Source organism: Lontra canadensis, unplaced genomic scaffold (genome assembly GCF_010015895.1).
Source record: "Lontra canadensis isolate GAN:19392208 unplaced genomic scaffold, GSC_riverotter_1.0 scaffold42, whole genome shotgun sequence".
Lineage (NCBI taxonomy): Eukaryota > Metazoa > Chordata > Mammalia > Carnivora > Mustelidae > Lontra > Lontra canadensis.
In genome coordinates, this window is record NW_022631036.1 from 13469166 (window position 1) to 13488817 (window position 19652).

The 19652-nt window shown below is 35.0% G+C and overlaps 1 protein-coding gene across 4 annotated transcripts in view; it reads right to left on the minus strand.

Annotated features, from left to right (window-relative positions):
• The window catches only part of TTC6 (tetratricopeptide repeat domain 6), a 219987-nt gene that overhangs the window by 35731 nt on the left and 164604 nt on the right, over nucleotides 1-19652 (minus strand). For all 4 annotated transcript variants that reach the window (XM_032871236.1, XM_032871237.1, XM_032871235.1 and 1 more), the window contains 8 exons: nucleotides 17732-17868; nucleotides 14707-14876; nucleotides 11940-12060; nucleotides 10177-10327; nucleotides 7180-7262; nucleotides 3935-4011; nucleotides 3347-3507; nucleotides 275-409 (listed from right to left, as the gene is read on the minus strand). In XM_032871236.1, the coding sequence (XP_032727127.1) occupies nucleotides 275-409; nucleotides 3347-3507; nucleotides 3935-4011; nucleotides 7180-7262; nucleotides 10177-10327; nucleotides 11940-12060; nucleotides 14707-14876; nucleotides 17732-17868 (1035 nt within the window). The remainder of the gene's footprint in view (nucleotides 1-274; nucleotides 410-3346; nucleotides 3508-3934; nucleotides 4012-7179; nucleotides 7263-10176; nucleotides 10328-11939; nucleotides 12061-14706; nucleotides 14877-17731; nucleotides 17869-19652) is intronic.

The window sequence follows — 19652 nt, forward strand, 5'->3', positions numbered from 1 at the left end:
AGCCTTTGGCTCAGGTCATGATCCCATGGTCCTGGGATTGAGCCCCGCATCAGGCTCTGCTCAGCAGGGAGCTTGCTTCTCCGCACCCCCCCCCCCCCCCCCCCCCGCTCTCTCTGCCTACTTGTGATCTCTGTCTGTCAAATTAATAAATAAAATCTTAAAAAAAAAAAAAAGAAATTTGGTCTAGTCACTCACTGTATAGGTCAGAAACAGAATTGAATGCAAAGAATGAATTTCTACACAAATAATCTATGCCCCTAAACATACAAAATACCATTTGTATGTTGCCTTCTTCCATGTAACAAAGACCCAAGTTATACAGACAGTCGGATGAAGCTGCTACGGCATTTGGTCCTTTGTCAGAATGCAAAAAGATATCCAACGCCTTTTTAAACATTCTCACAGCTTCCTAGAGCGATTAAAAAAAAAGAGAGAGAGAGATGAGAATGTTTCTTTCTGGTATTTATTTAACATGATGAACAAGACAGCTTAAACATTAAAGGGAATCCTGAGTGCACAGCCTGACTCACATTTCACCCTAGGCACACAGGCCTGGTAACGACACAGGCCTTGTCAGTGCACTGCCAGACAAGGACCCAGGCAGGGAATCTGATGGCAGGGAATCCCACCAAGGTGCCTCTCCTACAATCCACTACTTAAGCAGGCTTATACATGCGCACTTTGAAGCTATAATTTCTAAGTCCTAAAGGTTATTTTCTCATAGTCTAAAATCAACTTAAATTTATGGACTAGTTTATGGCCAATTCTTTAGAAATGTTCCTGGAAGAAATACTAGACAGCTATTAGATAGTAAAGGATTTCCAATGATAATATCTGATGTGGTTTTAATCAACCTGTATTTTGTCCTACTGTCCTCTTATAGGATTCCGCTGGCACCAGGAAATGAACTAACATCAAAAATCACCCATTTAAACTATTTAGTCAAAATAGTTGAAATTCATTAATGAAAAAAATTTAATTTCTCAGAAATGACTTTTCATAACAAACTAATAGGTACATTTATCTATATGGAAATACAAATATGTATGACTCTTTAGCCCATTTTCTTAATTATATTAGATTACTAAAGACACCATGAGATTTAGCTTGGATATGCTAAGTGTCCTCTGTGCCCCCCACTTAGCTTTTACTTCATATATTTACAGCCCACCTTAATGACCATCTTTCCACCCTCACTCTCAGCATGTGACCTTGCTGTAGAAAAAAAGATAATCACCATCTTTCTCCATTTCCCTCCTTTTTACTTTTCAGTGTATCTATATCTTCCTTCATCTCCATCTTTTTTCTCTCCTGTCTTTGAGTGGTTTCCTTTCTTCTCCTTTCCAGAGCTAATTCCTCAAGCTGTATCCTTGACCCCAACTCCTTCTGCCCCACCCGAACATAGGTTATTTCCTGCCTCTTCTGGATTACTGCCCCTTCACTATCTCTTTGAGTCCATTGAGTCTTCCATCCCATTTAAATTAAAGGGAACACATCTTCACTTCCTCCTGCTTCCCCTCATAGTTGATGTCCTACCTGTCGCTTCTTCACGACTCTAAAAAAGTCTCCTAGGGAAGCTCTGAAGGGGCTTGCAGGTAAAGCATATTTACATTCTAAATAGAATACTGTATCTGTTGTGTGGATAAAAGCTTGGAAGAGAGCAACACAGTTGCTATCATTCTAGCAAAATAAAAATGTGCTTTGGACTAGGATAATGACCACAGAAATAGAGAAAGGAAGTAGAATTGAAAGATATTTAGAAATAACCAGGTGAACATACCTATTGATTGGATAGAAGAGGGCAATCAAAGGTAACTCCGAGTTTCTACAGAGCAATGGGTAGGGGCAGAGAAGGTTAAAGTAAACAGAAGAGTATTCCAAAAAGAAATTCGATATCATAAAGGCGTCAATTCTCCCTACAATAACCTAGAGTTGACAGAATTTTTAACAGATCTTGACAAGCTGAATTTAAAATGTATATAGAAGAGAATAACCAGGAGTTTCCTAGATAAGAATATGGTATAGGGACTAGCTCTACCAGATATCAAGAATTACAATAAAACTATAATAATTAATTATCATAATAATTCAAACATTGTAGGGGCACCTGGGTGGCTCAGTCAGTTGAGCATCCTACTCTTGATTTCAGCTCAGGTCATGATCTCAGGGTCATGAGCCTGCACTGGGCTCTGTGCTCAGCAGAGAGTCTTCTTGAGATTCTTTCTCTCTCTTTCTGCCCCTCCTCCCCCTGCTCTCTCTCTCTCTCCCCCTCTCTAAAAATAAACAAATAAAACTTAAAAAAAAAAAAAAAAAGACTTTACACTATTGGGCCAGGGATAAAAAAAAAAAAATGACCAAAAGAACAGAATAAAGAGCCCAAATTCAGATCTGCATATACATGAAAACTAGATGTACCTCTTCAGATCTTTGGTTTGAGAGACCATTTCAATAAATGATACTAGAACACCTGAATATCCATATGGAGAAAACTGATATTTTATCACTTATCTCGCACTCAAAGAAATCAATTTAAGTTAAAGTCTTAAATGGAAAAAGCAAAACTTAAGCATTTAGAAGAAAATATGGAAGAATATCCATATGACCTTGGGATAGGGAAAAATTTCTTAAAACAATATTTTTTTAAAGCCATGACAATAAAATAAAAAATATATTAATTCTACTACATTAAGATTAAGAACCTCTATATAAAACCAGGCACACATTCAAGAAGAAACATGGCACACATAACTAACCAAGGATTAATATACAGAATTTATTTTTTAATGCCTAAAATCAATAAGAACAAGATAAACAAACAAAAAATAAGTTTAAGATATTGATGAGGCAGGAAATATGAGTGGTTAAGAAACATATAAGATGTTCATTCTGTGCTCAAACAGAAAAATGGGAATTAAGACCACAATGAGACATCAGTTTTTATCTACTGGTTGACAAAAATAAAGTCATAACCAGTTACAGTAGAGGATGGAAATGAACAGGCACACATGTACATGACAGGTAGGAGAATAAACTGGTACAACCCTATGTAATAATGTGTCACTTTCTTGAAAGTTAGATATTCACATTCTCTACACACCAGCAATTCCACTCTCTAGGAATATATCCTAGAAAACTACTCCACATGTTAACAGAATACATGAAAAAGAATATTTATAGCAGCCCTACCCTTAAGAGGAAAAGAAATAACCCAAATGTTAACACAAGAATCAATAAATAAATGTTATAATTTAGTTTTATTTTTAAAAAGTATGTAAGCCATCATTCTAATAAGCACAATGTAAAATCCCTGTTAATAGGTTAGCAAATGCTATCCAAGACTTTTCACCTTGTTTCTCTTGGCCTTCATTTGGGCTTTTGCTAGTAGAATATACATGGTGAGCTCAGGCCTGTTCAAAGTGATTCTATCCAAGACCTGGATGGCCTTGTCATGGTTTTCACAAAATGAATAAATGAGTGCTTGCTGTATAGGACTCAACTCAATGAGACCTAAAAGGAAAAGAAAGTTTATCAATACCTTTACCAAGTATCTAGGATTAAATTATTTTAAAGAAATCAAGCAATTCAATAATTTATATTTGAAATATGGATTAATAAATCAATACAATACTAAAATCTGTTTACCACCAACAAAAATAAGACATTCCAATTACAAACAACAACAAAAACAAAAAAATAAAAGTATAACCCTGGCATCTCCTATAATAATCTCTCACAAGACTCATTTTATTATGAAGCATTTAATAGTTAACTATGTACATATGAAACTGAAGATATAAAGTTTCAAAATCTATCTTTGATTAGAAATAAACCTTTCATGTTATCTATATATAACTAGTGCAAACAGTATAAACATTTTTAGGAGGTATTTATTTTTAAAGTAAGACAGTTTTAATTTTGCATTGATTATATTTACCTTTGTTCATTTCTGCTACTTGATAAATAGTAAACTTTGCAAGATCATAACATTTCATCATAAGAAGATATTGTCCTCTGGAAGAAATAATACCTTTTTAATTCTAAGCAGTAAAAAATAATTTTTCTAAAACAAAATGACTTATAATAAGTCACTTACATTTTTGTAATAATAATACTTTTATTCATACTTACATATGTATGATAAAAACAATGAAAAAATTATAAATATTTTATATAGTCTAAATAGACCAATTAGCATGCAGATGTGATGAAAAACAGTTTAGGAAAAGTTAAACTGAAAAAAAATACTCAATTTTTTTTCAATGATCTGTATTTTAAATTTTGTACTCTAAACCCACAGCTAACATCATACTCAGTGGTGAAAAACTAAGTTTTCCACTAAGATCAGAAATAAGACAAAAATGCCCATTCTTGCCACTTTTATTTAACATAAAAGTCCCAGCCACAGCAATCAGACAAGAAAAAGCAATAAAAGGCATCCAAATTAGAAAGGAAGAGGTAAAACTCTCACTATTTGCAGATGACATGATACTATATAGAGAAAACTCTAAATACTCCAAAAAAAAAAAAAAAAACTATTAGAACTAATAAAAGAATTCAGTAAAGTTGCAGGATACAAAATGAATATAGAAAAATCTTTTGTTTCTATGCACTAAATAAGGAAAGATCTGAAAGAGAAATTTTTTTAAAATCTCATTTATAATTGCTTCTAAAAGAAAGAAATTCCTAGGAATAAATTTAAACAAGGAGGTGAAAGATATGTACTCTAAAAATTATAAGGCATTGATGGAAGAAACTGAAGTTGACTCAAGTCAATGAAAAGATATTCAGTGCTTATAGATGGAAAACTATTATTATTAAAATGTCCATGCTATCTAAAGCAATCTAGAGATTCAGGGCAATCCATATCAAAATACCAATGGCTTTTTTCATAAAACTAGAACAAATAATCCTAAATTTTGTATGAAACCACAAAAGAACCCAAATGTCCTAAGCAATTTGAGAAAGAAGAACAAAGCTAGAAGTTTCATACTCCCTGATTACAAATTATTCTAAAAAACTATAGTAATCAAAGCAGTATGGTACTGACAGAAAACAGACAACAGACAATGGAAGAGAATAGAAAGCCCAGAAATAAATGCACACTGGTATGGTCAGTCAATCTATGAAAAAGGAGGCAAGACTATGCAATATAGAAGATACAGTCTCTTCAATAAGTGGTTCTGGGGAAAAATAGCTATATGCAAAAGAATGAATTGGATCATTTTCTTACACCATACACAAAAATAAACTCAAAATGGATCTAAGACTTTATCTTATGTAAAACCTGAAACTATAGAACTAAAAGAAAACATAGACCAAAAACTCTGTTATTGGTCTTAGCAATATTTTTTTTTTTTGGATCTGTCTCCTCAGACAAAGGAAACAAGAGCAAAAATAAAGCAATGGGACTACACTGAATTAAAAAATAGTAAGTCTTGCACAGCAAAGGAAACCATTAACAAAATGAAGTCAACCTACTGACTGGAAGAAGATATTTGCACATTTTATATCTGATAAGGGGCTTATATCCAAAATATATAAAGAACTCATACAACTCAATACCAGAAAAAAACAAATAATCTGATTAAAGATGGGCAAAGCACCTGAATATTTTTCCAAAGAAGACATGTGGATGGCCAAAAGATGTTCAACATCATCAGGGAAATGCAAATCAAAAGCACAATGAGATATTACCTTACACCTGTCAGAATGGCTATTATCAAAAAGACAAGAAATAGCAAGTATTGATGTGAAGAAAAGGGAACCCTTGTACACTGTTGATAAGAATGCAAATTGGTACAGCCACTATGGAAAACAGTATGGAAGTTCCTCAGAAAACTAAAAATAGAAATACCATATGATCCAGCAATTCTACTTTTGAGTATTCATCCAAAGAAAATGAAACACTAATTCAAAACAGTATATGCACCACTATGTCATTGCAACATTATTTGCCACACCTAAGATATGGAAGAAATCTAAGTGCCCATCAGTAGATTACTAAGTCTGAAAAGACAAATACTATATGATTTGTATCATATACAAATACTGTATTATTGTCTGAAAAGACAAATACTGAATGATTTCACATGTAGGATCCGAAAACCAAATGAACAAATAACAAAAGCAGTTTTTGGATCATTTGGATCCAAAAACCAAATGAACAGACAACAAAAGCAGAAACACCCATAAATACAGAGAATAGTTGCCAGAGGGGAGGGGGTAGGAGGGTAAAATTGGTGCAGGAGAATGGGAGGTACAGGCTTCCAGTGATGAAATGAATAAATCATGGGAATGAAAGATACAACATAGGAAGGAGAGTCAATAGTACTGTAATAGTATTATTTGGTTGGTAACTACACTTATGGTAAGCATAAAACAAGGTAAAGAGTTACTGAATCACTATGTTGCACACCTGAAACTAATGTAGCATTGTGTGTCAACAACACATCAGTTTTTAAGAAGATATGGTATATATATGCAACAGAAAATTGCTCAGCCATAAAAAGTTCACCCATCCCCTCCACCCACCTCCCCTCTGGTAACCCTCTGTTCTCTTATTAAGAGTCTGTTTTTTGGTTTGTCTCTTCCCCTACCCTTGTTTTATTTCTTAAATTCCACAAATGACTGAAATCACATGGTATTTGTCTTTCTCTGAGTGGCCGGTTTATTTTGCTTAACATTATACCCTCCAGATCCATCCATGTTTTTGCAAATGGCAAGATTTCATTCTTTTTGTGGTTGAGTATATTCCACTGTATATATACACATCTTCTTTATCTGTTTATCTACCAATGAACACTTGGGCTGTTTCCATAGTTTGGTTATTGTGAATATTGCTGCAATAAACATAGAGATGTATATATATCTTCAAATTAGTGATTTGTATTCTATGGATAAATACCCAGTAGTGAGATTACTGGATCATAGCATAGCTTAAACAGTTGTATTTTGATGCAAGGATAGAGCAAAGGGGAAATCTGATTATTTCATAATATAAATTATCTTAAAATTTAGTAAGTACAATAGCTATATCCGACCTGTTAATTAGAAGAAGTCCATTGCTGGGAGATTGAATGCAAAAAGAGGAGCTAGAGGGATCAAGAGGGAAGTAAAGATCTCAACAGCTAGCTCATGTACTAAGTTATCCAAAGAAGAACTCCATTTCTATGTTCATACCTTATTATATATAATTGGATTCCATCTGGCTGAAGGTGGATAGCACGCGATAACTCTCTTACTGCCTCTTTCGGTTTATGTAACTGTTGAGTGATAAACAGAAACTTTGCTTATAATACTGATTGCTTCCCTTCTGATGTTTCCCTCCCACCATTCAGTATGGAAATTTTGCAAGAAAATCTCCTAATACACATTTTTAAAGAATCATCAAAGCAAATAAGATACAGGAAGGTTTTTTTTAAAAAGTTTATGATGCAAAGTCTTTGGTTCCTTAAAACCACATAAATGTGGTTATATCACAATTTATAGTTTGTTTTCCCTTTTCACTTAGCTTTTTGGTTTTTCTCCTTTAACCAGAACACCTTTTCCACATTTTCCACGCTAGTTAATAAACTAGCATGCAAAGGATGGTAAAATAAAAACTACAAGTAAATTCTACTTAAAAATAGGGGAGGAAAGCAGTGCCTGGTTGCCTTAGTTGGTTAGTGAGCAACTCTTGATTTCAGTTCAGATTATGATCTCAGGGTCATGAGATCAAGCCCAGCATCAGGCTCCATGCTCAGTACATGGAGTCGACTTGAGATTCTCTCTCTCCCTCTCCCTCTGCTCCTCCCCTTGCTTGCACATGTGCGCTCTCTTTCTCTCTGAATAAATAAATAAAATCTTTAAAAAAAAAATAAGGGAGGAATAACAAGTTTGCACTTAATAAGTAAGTGAATGAATAAAACAAAATACAAGAACAATGGAAATTATATGTTTAAAATCAATATATAATGTAAACATTGATTATTTCCTTAATATAGGTCACAGAAGCATAATCTAGGTTTGTACTAATGTGGGGGGAAAAAACCTACTATCACTGGGAGTATCACAAAAGGAGGACTATAGAGACCCCAGCAAAATGAACTTGGGACATCAACAACTCCTCTTACACCGCTGACATAGTAATACAAAGAGGAGAAGGCACAGATCCAATTTGTGCACAGAAGTAGGCAGCATCTGTTGAAATATACAAACTGTCTGGAGGAAATAGTGGGTGGAGTCAAAAGAAGGAATTCAGAAGTAGGGAGTATGAAATGTGTTTAAATAAATTTGAGAATTTCCATAGAACTTCAGTGCTTCTCAAGCTGATCCTGCTCCACTTTGTGTAATTAATAAACCATCTAGTTTCATTATGTCTGCATTGTTCCACCTGTTCCAATATCTATGCCTTGAGGAAACCCTGTTTGGGAAAGATGGAGGCTCACTGTCTGATCTTTATAAGCTGTCCTGGGGTAGGACTTCTCCAGGCAGCCTTAGATTAGATTCTCTTTGTAGGCTGAACACACACAGTAGGCATACACATTCTTCTATGTACAAACACAGGGTTTGATTTGCAATTGTTTTATTTACATGAGATCATGCTGTGCACACTTAACACTCTTTTCTGAATCTTGCTTTTCTTATTCGACAATACTGGTATCGTTCTAATTACTGTTTTTATTGACTACATAGTATTCTATGGTATGACTACAACACAATTTATTCAACCATTACCACATAGACTTTTTCCTCCTAAGAATAATGAGACTTTGAATATATGTCTTTATACCCTGATATCGTGCTGGTGCTTTGGTTTGTAAGTGTGCCTAGAAGGAATTCCAACTTCTCCAGAAGCCTTCAGTTCCATCAACATGGAGTTAAGCAAAAAGACCACACACCAGAAGTATGTCCATCCCTTCCCCAGCAGTAGTGAAGAGCAAACTTTCCCTGAGGCAATACTAAGTCTGCCCTGGTTCTTCTACCTCCATCATCAGGGAGGGAAGGACTTTGTGTGGGACTCCAGTCACACTGGGTCCTGAGATGTGGACAGTGGAGAAGACCCTCTAGCCAACTCTCAGTGGACAAGCAGTATGAGCAAGAAATAAACATTTGCTATTTTATTACAGTGATTTTTTGTGTTTTGGAGATTTTTTGGTGTGTGTGTTTATATGTGTTAGTGTGTGTATGTGTTTAACCATAGCACAAACTAGGCTATCCTGACTGAAACCAGTGCGATTAGAGGACTTCTAGAAGACAAGGGTAGAAAGGTAATAAGGAGCCAATTCCTGTGGCTCTTGCAGGCCTTTGGCTTTTGCAGGATTTGGCTTTTATTCTGAGTGCAAGGGAAACTATTAAAGGGTTTTGGGCAAAGTGAAATAATCTGACTTATGTTTTAATAGGATCATTATAGCTGCTGTGTTGAAAAATCCATCAAGTAGTAGTAAAGAACAGAAGCATGAAGACCAAGAGGTCCCTGCAGTAATCCTGGTGAGGAATGACAGTGTTTTGGATAGGATGTTTAGTGGTGGAGTGGTAGACAGGGATATCTATCTTGAAAGGCAGAAACAGCAGTTAGTAGTGTTTATCACTGGAAAGTCCAATTTGATTGGAATCAGAGAGGACTTTTTACTATTTATTGCATTGTTTGACTTCATAACACTAAAGATAAATTACACTATTTAATTTAAGTAACATAAAATTTAAACAATATTAAAGGTAAGCATGAATGAGTAGGATCTCATTATATGCATGGATCCCAATTCTGCTCACTATGAAATCCGCCTGTTCACTATACACACACACACATACACACACACACACACACACACACACACACAGAGTTCAAACAACAGACTGCAAAACATTAACAGCAGTTGTCTCTAGAGAGTAAAATTATGGATGATTTTTAACTTATTTACATATGTATATTGCATGAAATAAATATATATTATTTTTGGAATAAGGAAAAAAGTTATTTTTTTAAATGAAAGACAAAAATTCATGCCTCATAAGTAGAGTCTTTATGCATAGGTAATTATAGTTAACTACTTCTATGTAATATTTGTTGCTTGAAAATGCATTAGTCTCTATAATTACCTGAAAACAAGTACATTAATAGCTAAAATTATATTGAACAGGTAGATATCCAGAAAATTTTTAAAAAATTTTAAATCGAGGTTTTCAAAACCTAAATACCTTCTGATAGGTTTCTGCTTGACAAATATAGCTTTGAATATATAAAGGATCAAGTCTAATAGCCTCAGAAAAATGCAAAGTGGCTTCAAAGTAGTTATCCAAGTATAGCAGATGTATGAGGCCAATATTTATGTAAGCCAAAATAAGGGTTCTAAAAAAAATGAGAAAGCAAAACCTTGTTAGACATTTTAATTATTGCAAATGTTTTTCAGTTTTGAATGAACCTAGTGAAATACATACATCAATATATAGCAGGGTTTTTTTTTAATGTTTTACTAAAGCAAAGTAAATCAATGAACTATTCTCTATTAAAAATTATAAACACCTTTATAAAAATCCTTAGTAGAGAATCAACATTTGTAGAGAGTATGCTAGGAACAGAATCCTGAAGTCCTCAGACAATACTTTACTCTTCCTTGACTTAATCTTGACTTATCTTGAATTACAAGTTCAGTTTTTCTCAATTTAAAATTTTCACTTCAGGCTATATTGTATTTGCCCTGAGTAACAGAAACAGTAATATTCCCAAAGCCTGGGGTTAAAAATCCTCTCCACATAGGTGTAACCCAGCTTCTTTTCTATATCAACTAAATGTATTTTTTTCTCTCTTAGAATCCAAAAATTTTTAATATATAAATGGTCTTAGAAATTACTTGATCCAATCAATGCCTCTATTTCAAAATGAGGAAAACTACATATCCCATAGCCCTGCTTCATTAGAAGCCTAGACCCTTTGCCTAAAAGACTATCAAAGTTTGTACTGCCCATTTTTTGGCCTTTTTTCAACTTAAACTCTTTTCCTTCCCCTTCTGGCTCAAAAATATCCAAAAGAAAACTACCGGGGCCATTATGGAGCCATTTTCTACCTTTCCTGAATCAAACTTAAAGTTTACCTTATATAAGCTAGGTAAACATTCTGCTGGTTGGCAGTTGGCATTCTCTGTTACTTTTTTTTGGACACCTTTCATTTTAATGAATGCTTCATTGAAAAGAAAGGAAATTAATTAATTCTGTGTCTTAGAGCTGAGGCTTCTGACTAGTGTGTGCAATTCTCAGTCTTTGTTTCTTCCTGAACCTACGTTCTAGTGGAATCGGTTTTTTTCTTTTTGCTTTGCTACGCAAAATGAAGTCAGAAGTTCTGAATAGAGAGTTTCTTCCAATTGAGTCATATGTTGTGCATAGCAGTATCAAGCAGAATATTTTCTCATTATTTTATTTTTTTTAAAAGATTTTATTTATTTATTTGACAGACAGAGATCACAAGTAGGCAGAGAGGCAGGCAGAGGGGGGTGGTGAAGCAGGCTCCCTGCTGAGCACAGAACCCGATGTGGGGCTCAATCCCAGGACCCTGGGATCATGACCTGAGCCGAAGGCAGAGGTTTTAAACCACTGAGCCACCCAGGCACCCCTCTCATTATTTTAAAAGTTGGTGACAGTTTTTCATGAAGTTAACTTCAAAAAGCCCTAACCTGGGTATCCCCACACTGCTGTTAATAACTTTGTATTGTTATCTGTGAATCGGACTCCTCTCAAATGCATGCAATCTCTAAAATTTGCAAAAGTATCTGAGGCAAACCAATGTTGGGAACAGGTCTTATTTTAGAAGTCGTCTTATTTTCAGAAGTAGTATTCTGTTTCTAAGATGGCTATATAAATATCTCGTTTTACAAGGTTATTAATGATGAGGGGAAGGGCTTTTTTCTTTCATTCTTTTCTTAATTTTATACAAAAGTGAAATCAATAAGAATAAAAGGTAAACATACCTTTCTAGAGAAATAACAGTTTCAAAGTCACAGATTGCCAGCAACCAAAGTTTTAGATCTGCATAGAGTATGCCCCGATGTAGAAAACAACCAAGATTCTCATAGCCATCGTTTATGAGAGCTTAAAAATAAAAATATATAGCTTATTCAGGTTCTGAACAAAAATATCTGAGTTATATTTTAGTCTTCACCCTTCTTATTGCTTATTCTTACACTTTAACATTTTATAAAACAGGTCTGTGGTGAATATATTTGGTGAGTAAGAAGTAACATTCACATAAAAATGTATGTGTTTATAAGTAAAAATGTGACTATCAAGGTTCGAAAACTCATTAAAACTGGAAGAAATCCTGATGGTAATCCAGGATAGTCCACTCACTTCATAGATGAAGAGATTAAGTGCAAAGGAGCTAGGTTCATTGACCACAGTCATGTTGCAAGTCAATGGCAAAGATGGAACCTCTGAGTCACATTAGTGGATGGCAGATAGAAAAGGACCCCTGCCCTTGATGACCTGTTCATTATCAGGAGGGCATTGCTATTGGCCATAAAAAAAAGGCTCTGGTACAACCCCAGACTGGAGTAAATGGTAGAGATCAGGTTACTACTCAACAACACAGAAGGGCAACTCAAAGAGGCTACTCCAAGGCCAGCAGAGCTTGGAGTTAAGGCAGGCAACTTGACTATGCATGTCCCTAATAACAGGAGTGTGGGGCGAAAAGAATCTTCTCTCAGCTCTCCAGGTGTGTGTCTCTCATCTGTAACTGGTCTAGAGGACATCTCACATCTCTTCACTTACTAATTTTCCCTTCACTTTTTCAAAAGCAGGTTGGTGAATTATATGGGTTTTCCACAATATTTGATCCATGTCTTCTAAGCTTCTCAAGCCCATTCTGGCCACCATAAGTGACTCTTAATCTCACAAAACAAACTGAGGGTTGCTGGGGGGAGGGGGATTGGGGGGGGGTTATTATGGACATTGGGGAGGGTATGTGCTATGGTGAGTGCGGTGAGGTGTGTAAACCTGGCGATTCACAGACCTGTACCCCTGGGGGAAAAACATATATGTTTATAAAAAATAAAATTTAAAAAAAATGTGCATAGTGCTTAGTCTGGAACACAATCTCACAGTACTAGATTTTGGGAAGTATATCTAGTGTAAGCAACAATCATACAGATTAAATAAATAATCCCATGAAGGCAGTCTGACTGCTCCATTCACTGTATGACTGGCTGGCAAAAAGCAACTCAACTGCAGTTTCAGGGTTGCTCTATGAAGGGAAAAAAAATATTAGAATTACTTCACTTCTCTGGGCCTCCACTTCTTCATCATGGATGAAATTAACACCTACCTTATAGCATTATTCTGCATATTGATTGAAACACCATATATAGCATTTAGAATAGCATTGGGAAATAGTCAAATGCCCAATATATGTTAGATGTTATTACTACTTAGAAAACGATCTTAAGGGTCCTTTTTGAATGTGGAAGATAAAACTCTTTAGGCTAGGCTGCAGACAAGGATTAAAGCCAAAATCAAGCTGGTCTGCTCTGAATAATTAAATGACAGGGATTTTGTATTATTGTGATAGTCTAGAAAAGAGGGAGTGAAGATTCCACAACTTGGAAAAGAGAGAAGTATGAGAAAGAGGCTTAGATGACTGAAGAGAAAGGAGTCTGGCCAGGTGGCAGATGGACAGGGCTGACAGAGAGAAATAAACTTCAAGAGAAAGGGGTGCGCTTGACCTTCAAATTTAAATTGTTTCTGTTAAATTTGTCCTTTGAACCCCAAAATGTTCATGAACAGTAACCACAAGAATTGTGTGGATGAACAAAAATGGAGAATCAATCAGGGAGCAGAAATTAGATGCAAAGATTATAAGAGAATTAAATAAGAACTTAACTTAGTCTTCCTTTCCAAAAATCCTTAGAAGGGAGAACACCAGAGTCCTTTCAGCACATAAAATGGACTTTTGAGTTGTTTTATTTGAATATTCATGGGAAGGGTGGCCTCAGACTCTCTTTATAAGAGTCTAGTTGTCTCTTAATCTCTAGATACTGCCTTGTCTAAAATGATAGGGTTCTAGCACTTTGCACCCAGGGGAACACAGCCATGTTTGGAATGTTGGTCTCTGGCTATAATTATCCAACCAAAATGGGTTAATTTATTCAGCTGGGGATGTTTACTGAGTGTTTACTCTATGCCCAGAATTGTGCTGGGCCTATTGATATACCAAGAATACAATGATACAAGGGAAAGTGGAAATGGATACCTTTAGCTATTGGCATCCTATCACTAAGGATTCTCAAAGCTCATTTTTATGTAAGGGTTAAAAAACTCTGAATTTGACTAATCAATGGGCTGGGCTGGACCTATGGAGTAGGACACAGCCCACCAGGAAAATTCGCTGCAAGCTGACTAGAAATAGGCCTGGATTTCCAGAAATAACCTCAGAATTCAATATAAAAAGAAATTTCTTTGATATGATATTCTCCCATTGCCAAAGTTACACACCCATGTAAGTACAAACACATTCACATTCACTAACAGGACATACTAGGAACACTTCAGCTAAACCACTGTAGCTTGTAAATATATATAAAAATACATATTACATAAATATATATTCATATATAACTATACCTAACTATATAAAAATATACATAGTACATTAATCCTCCCATATTAGTATTACATTTTCTGAAAGTGAACTGATGAACTTCAGATCAAATTCCTATATATGTGTAGTTGAAGGTGCATTACCTGAAACACTATAATCCTGCAGTGCTCTAAAGGGGCTACTCTTTCTAAATAAGCAGGCTCTGTAATACAAAGCTAACCAGTTATTAGGATCTAAGTGAATTGCCACAGAAAAATCTTGAGTTGCTTGTTTATAATATTGCCGTTTAAAATATGCTCTTCCTCTGTATGTCCTAGAAAAAGAAAAAACATTTTAATATGTATTGCAAAATACACATTTTTCTCTTTTTGTAAACACAACTAATTTTGTATTTGAATAATAATTTGTAATCATTTCCACTTGCTTCCCAAAAAAGTTTAGTGATGATGCTAATAGCAAAAAAAGAACTTCTTACAAATAATCAATTGTACTTTATTGTATATATAATTACATGCTTAGAAATAATATGCTATATGCTAATTATATGCTTAGTAACTCTATTATATTTTTTGCACTTATCAGAGAGATGTGTCAATAAAATAAATGTGAGATTTATTTTAATTATGTGAGTACCCAAAATGTTTGACTAATTTATACAACATTGTTCTCTAGAAAAACCAAATAATTCATTTTGAAGGAAATGGGTCTCAGTGAGTGGAGCTGTTAGATTTTTCTCTGGTATTGTAGATACTCCCAAATAAATGGGAGTCTGTTTTACGTGTATGAAATTTCATCAGTTGTGTGATTGGATTTTATCTCTATTAATTTCTGACTCCAATTTTGAAATTATCATGAAAATTCCATTTTCAGTCATTTAATAATGTAAAGCAAATCAGCTTTTAGAAATAAAATAGACAATTAAGAAAAAACAGGAATAATGAAGTTATGCTATGAAGAAGTTGAATCCAGTATAGGGGGGATAAAGAGATGTTCAAGAAAGTTATAAAATCAATGATAATTTGGAGAAAAGAGTGCAGCCAGTATGTTGGCAGACTGGTAACAAAGGTCTTTCAAAAGCACTAAGCATCCAGAGGGGCACCCGCATGGCTCAGTCAGTTAAGCATCTGACTTCAGCTCAGGTCCTGATCTCCCATTGAGCCTCAAGAGGCCCCAGCTCAGCAGGGAGTCTGTTTGTCCCTCTTCATCTCCCCCTCCCCCTGTTCATGCTCTCTCTCTCTCTCTCTCTCAAATAAATAAATAAAATCTAAAAAAAAAAACCAAACCTAAAAATATATTTAAAATATTAAAAATAAAAAAGGCACTAAACATCCTGAAACCCAGGATATTTTATCCTGCAGTAAAACTTTTTTTGTCCCATCTTTAAGACATGTCTTGTATATTTTCTAATGACTACAAGAATGTTATATTTATTTTTAATTACTCCTGTTTCCTAAGAATAATCCTAATATTTGTCAGCATATACATAATTCTGAACTTAAAATTTACAGAATAAACCTTCAGTAATATGTTTGTAAGATACCATTAAGTCACATCAATTCTTTTTTTTTTTTAAGACTTTATTTATTTATTTGACAGACAGAGATCACAAGTAGGCAGAGAGGCAGGCAGAGAGACAGGAAGAGAAGCAGGCTCCCCCCGAGCAGAGAGAGAGCCCGATGCAGGGCTCGATCCCAGGACCCTGGGATCATGACCTGGCCAAAGGCAGAGGCTTTACCACTTAGCCACCCAGGTGCCCCAAGTCACATCAATTCTTCAAACACAATGACTTTTACATCCTTTCCTTATTTTGCTTCCATTGCCTCATACTTCAGATCCTCATCTGCTCACACCTATGCTACAATTTTACTCCATTCCTAGCTCCAGAGTAATAAGATTTATCATCAGGTAATAAAAATGTCTTTTCTCAAAAACTTTCAGCAAACCCCTATTGGCAATGGAAGGAGGCCAAATTCTTCAAAATGGCATATAAGGTCTTCCATAAGATAGCACCACCTTACAACGCCTTGAACTAATCTTGTTCTTCTCCAACTAATTTGATGTTGTTTGGTACAAGAGTTCTAGCACCAAACAGCCAAGTTGTGAGTACAAAGGCAAAGTTCTTGAAGGAAATTAAAAGTGCTCCTCCAGTGAGCACAGGAATGATAAGAAAGTGAAACTCCCTATTGCCGATATGGAGAAAGTTTGAGTGGTCTGGATAGGAAGCCAAACCAGCCACAACATTCCCCTAAGCTAAAACTAATCCAGGGGAAGGCCCTCATTCTCTTCAATTCTGTGAAGGCTGAGAAAGGTGGGAAGCTGCAGAAAAAAAATTTGAAGCTAGCAGAGGTCAGCTCATGAGGTTTAAGGAAAGAAGCCATCTTCATAACATCAAAGTTCAAGGTGAAGCAGCAAGTGCTAGACACAAAAAGAATATCACCACATGATTCTACTTATATAAAATTTTTTAAATGGCAAAATTAAACTAAGAGTGTTTAGGAACATATACTTATGTGATGAAACTATAAAGAACTACAAGAAAGTGATTAAAATGGAATCCAGGACAGTGGTTACCCTCTGGGGGAGGAAAGGCACAAAGAGGTCTCTCAGGTGCTGCAAATGTTTCTGGACCAGGTAACAGTTACGCAGCTATTTACATAGTGGTAAGTCATTAAGTTGTATATTTGTATATTTTTCTGGATGCACGTTTCATGCTACTCTAAAAAATTTCAATATTGAACAAATTGTGAGTGAAAAAATGAGAAAGTATGACTTATTTACACGTTTTAAATCTTTTCAAAACAAAACTTAGATTGAAAGAAAAGCAACAAAACAAGAACTGTATTATGTACCACAAGTCTGGAAAAACAGTTTATTATTCAAGTTATAATAATGAAATCTAAAGAAAAAACATGGGTCAATATTTTAAAAATTGATAATGTAACTAGCATTTAGAAAATGCAAATGAAACAATGCTAAATTTTATGCCTATTAAATTAAATTACACACTACGGTTAGGATATAGGTAAAGATTTTCATTCACTGGTAACCATGAAAATGGACTTCACTATTTCTAAAGAACTGTCTGATGTATTTCAAGCAATTTTCTTTTCTGGGAATGTATTTCTAAAAAATGATAATTTCAAAAATCACATCTAAAATAATTCTTACCTGGCTTGAGAATTTTGGGGATCTATATTTAATATAGCTGTAAAATCTTGTATGGCTGAAATCCAGTTTTCATTTTCATAATAAAACATCCCACGTTTTAATAACGCATCTGTTCTTTTGGGATCATAAAAAATACACTACATGGTGGATAGAGAGGATGCACAAAAACATATCACATAATGAAAAACCAAAAAACACAAGTATATAATCTCATAGTAAATTAAATGGACTACAACTACATGTTTTTCCACTTGAGATTACATAAAAGCGAACTACTTTAAGATGCCTAAACTTTCAAATTTCCATTTAAAGACAACGTCTTTAGGGGCACCCAGGTGATACAGTCCATTTAGCATCTGACTCTTGTTGTTGCCCAGGTCATGATCTCAGGGCTGTGAGATCCAGTTCCAAGTGGTGCACTCTCTCTGTCTCTCTCTCTTTCAAATAAATAAATTTTTAAAGACCATGTCTTTAGGAAGAGCATTTATCATCAAATTCTAAAAACGGGAGGTTTTCTGAGGGAGGAAAAAAAAACAGTATATATAAGAAGCCAAGGCTTTTTTGCCTGCTGAAATTTTAACTGATAAAACTTCTTTGGGGTGCCTGGGTGGCTCAGTCAGTTAAGCGTCCGACTTCTGATTTCGGCTCAGGTCATGATCTGAGGGTCTGAGGCCAAGCCCTAGACCAGGCTCCACACTCAGTACAGAGTCTGCTTAACACTCTCTCCCCTCTCCCTCTGCCCCTCCCCCTGCTCTCTTGCTTTTCTTCTCTCTCTCTCAAATAAATAAAATCTTTTTGATAATAGAGCACAGCATTTATCCCAATTAAAGATGTTACGTATTAGACCGCATCAAGGTTGACTCAATCAAATCAAATATGTATTAATCTAGTCCCTAAAATGGTGAAAAGAAATAAATTGGTCTTGGTTTATTTATTTCACATTGACATACAAGGCGAGAGCAAAGAGACAAAATCATTGTATACTCTATTATAACTCATTGTCTATATAGTGATATGGGGGTGGGGGGAAAAGTGAAGCAGAAGGACTACTAAGTATTTTTAAAACAGAGGGAAAAAAAAACCCGAAAAATTTTGAAGCTTGTTTGACCTCAAGTGGCTACATTAGTCAATGCAAGGAGGAAATGAATAGGAGTAGGTATCTAACAATTTCAATATTTTCAAGAGACTTTTGGTCACTTCTAGACTTTTGGTCACTTCTAAAGTAGAAGTGACCAAAACTTATAATATTCTCTTGAAGCAAAAGAATATCATGTATGTGGTTATCATGGATTAAGAAACAGGACATTTGGGAACATGGAAAGCTAAATTATTTCAATAACTTCTAAATTCTCAATTGTACTACAAACTAGAATTTAAAGTGAAGTAAGGAGATGAGTACAATTCTGTTGCAATCAGGGGAATATTTTGCCTGACTCTAGCCTCAAGGTATAGTTCATCTAAAAGTTTACTTCTTCAAGGGAATTCCCTGATATTCCCCAATATAAATATATAATTAAATATCCATTTACCCCCCCATCATCTGTATTTCCTTCATGGCACTCATCATAAATTATAACTATGCATTTATGTATGTATTTATTCCTTTAATATCTGTCCTTTAAACTGTAGGCTCCATGTAGGCAAGAAACATAATTGTTTTATTCACCAACATTTGTCCACTACATTGTACAGCACCTTAGTCAATAAATATTTGAGTGAATGAATGAATGAGCCAATGAGCACAGCTTCCTTAAGAGCAGAGAGATTTGCTGCAGAAGAGAATCAGCCATGTCTCAAGAGTAAGAAGGGGAAAATCATTTTCTCTTTTGTTTGAAGGGAAGAAGCAATTTTCAAAAGTTTCTCTAACCACTGTTTCATGTTTCAAGAGGAGAGAGCTAGAAAAGTCACACACCCTCCCTCC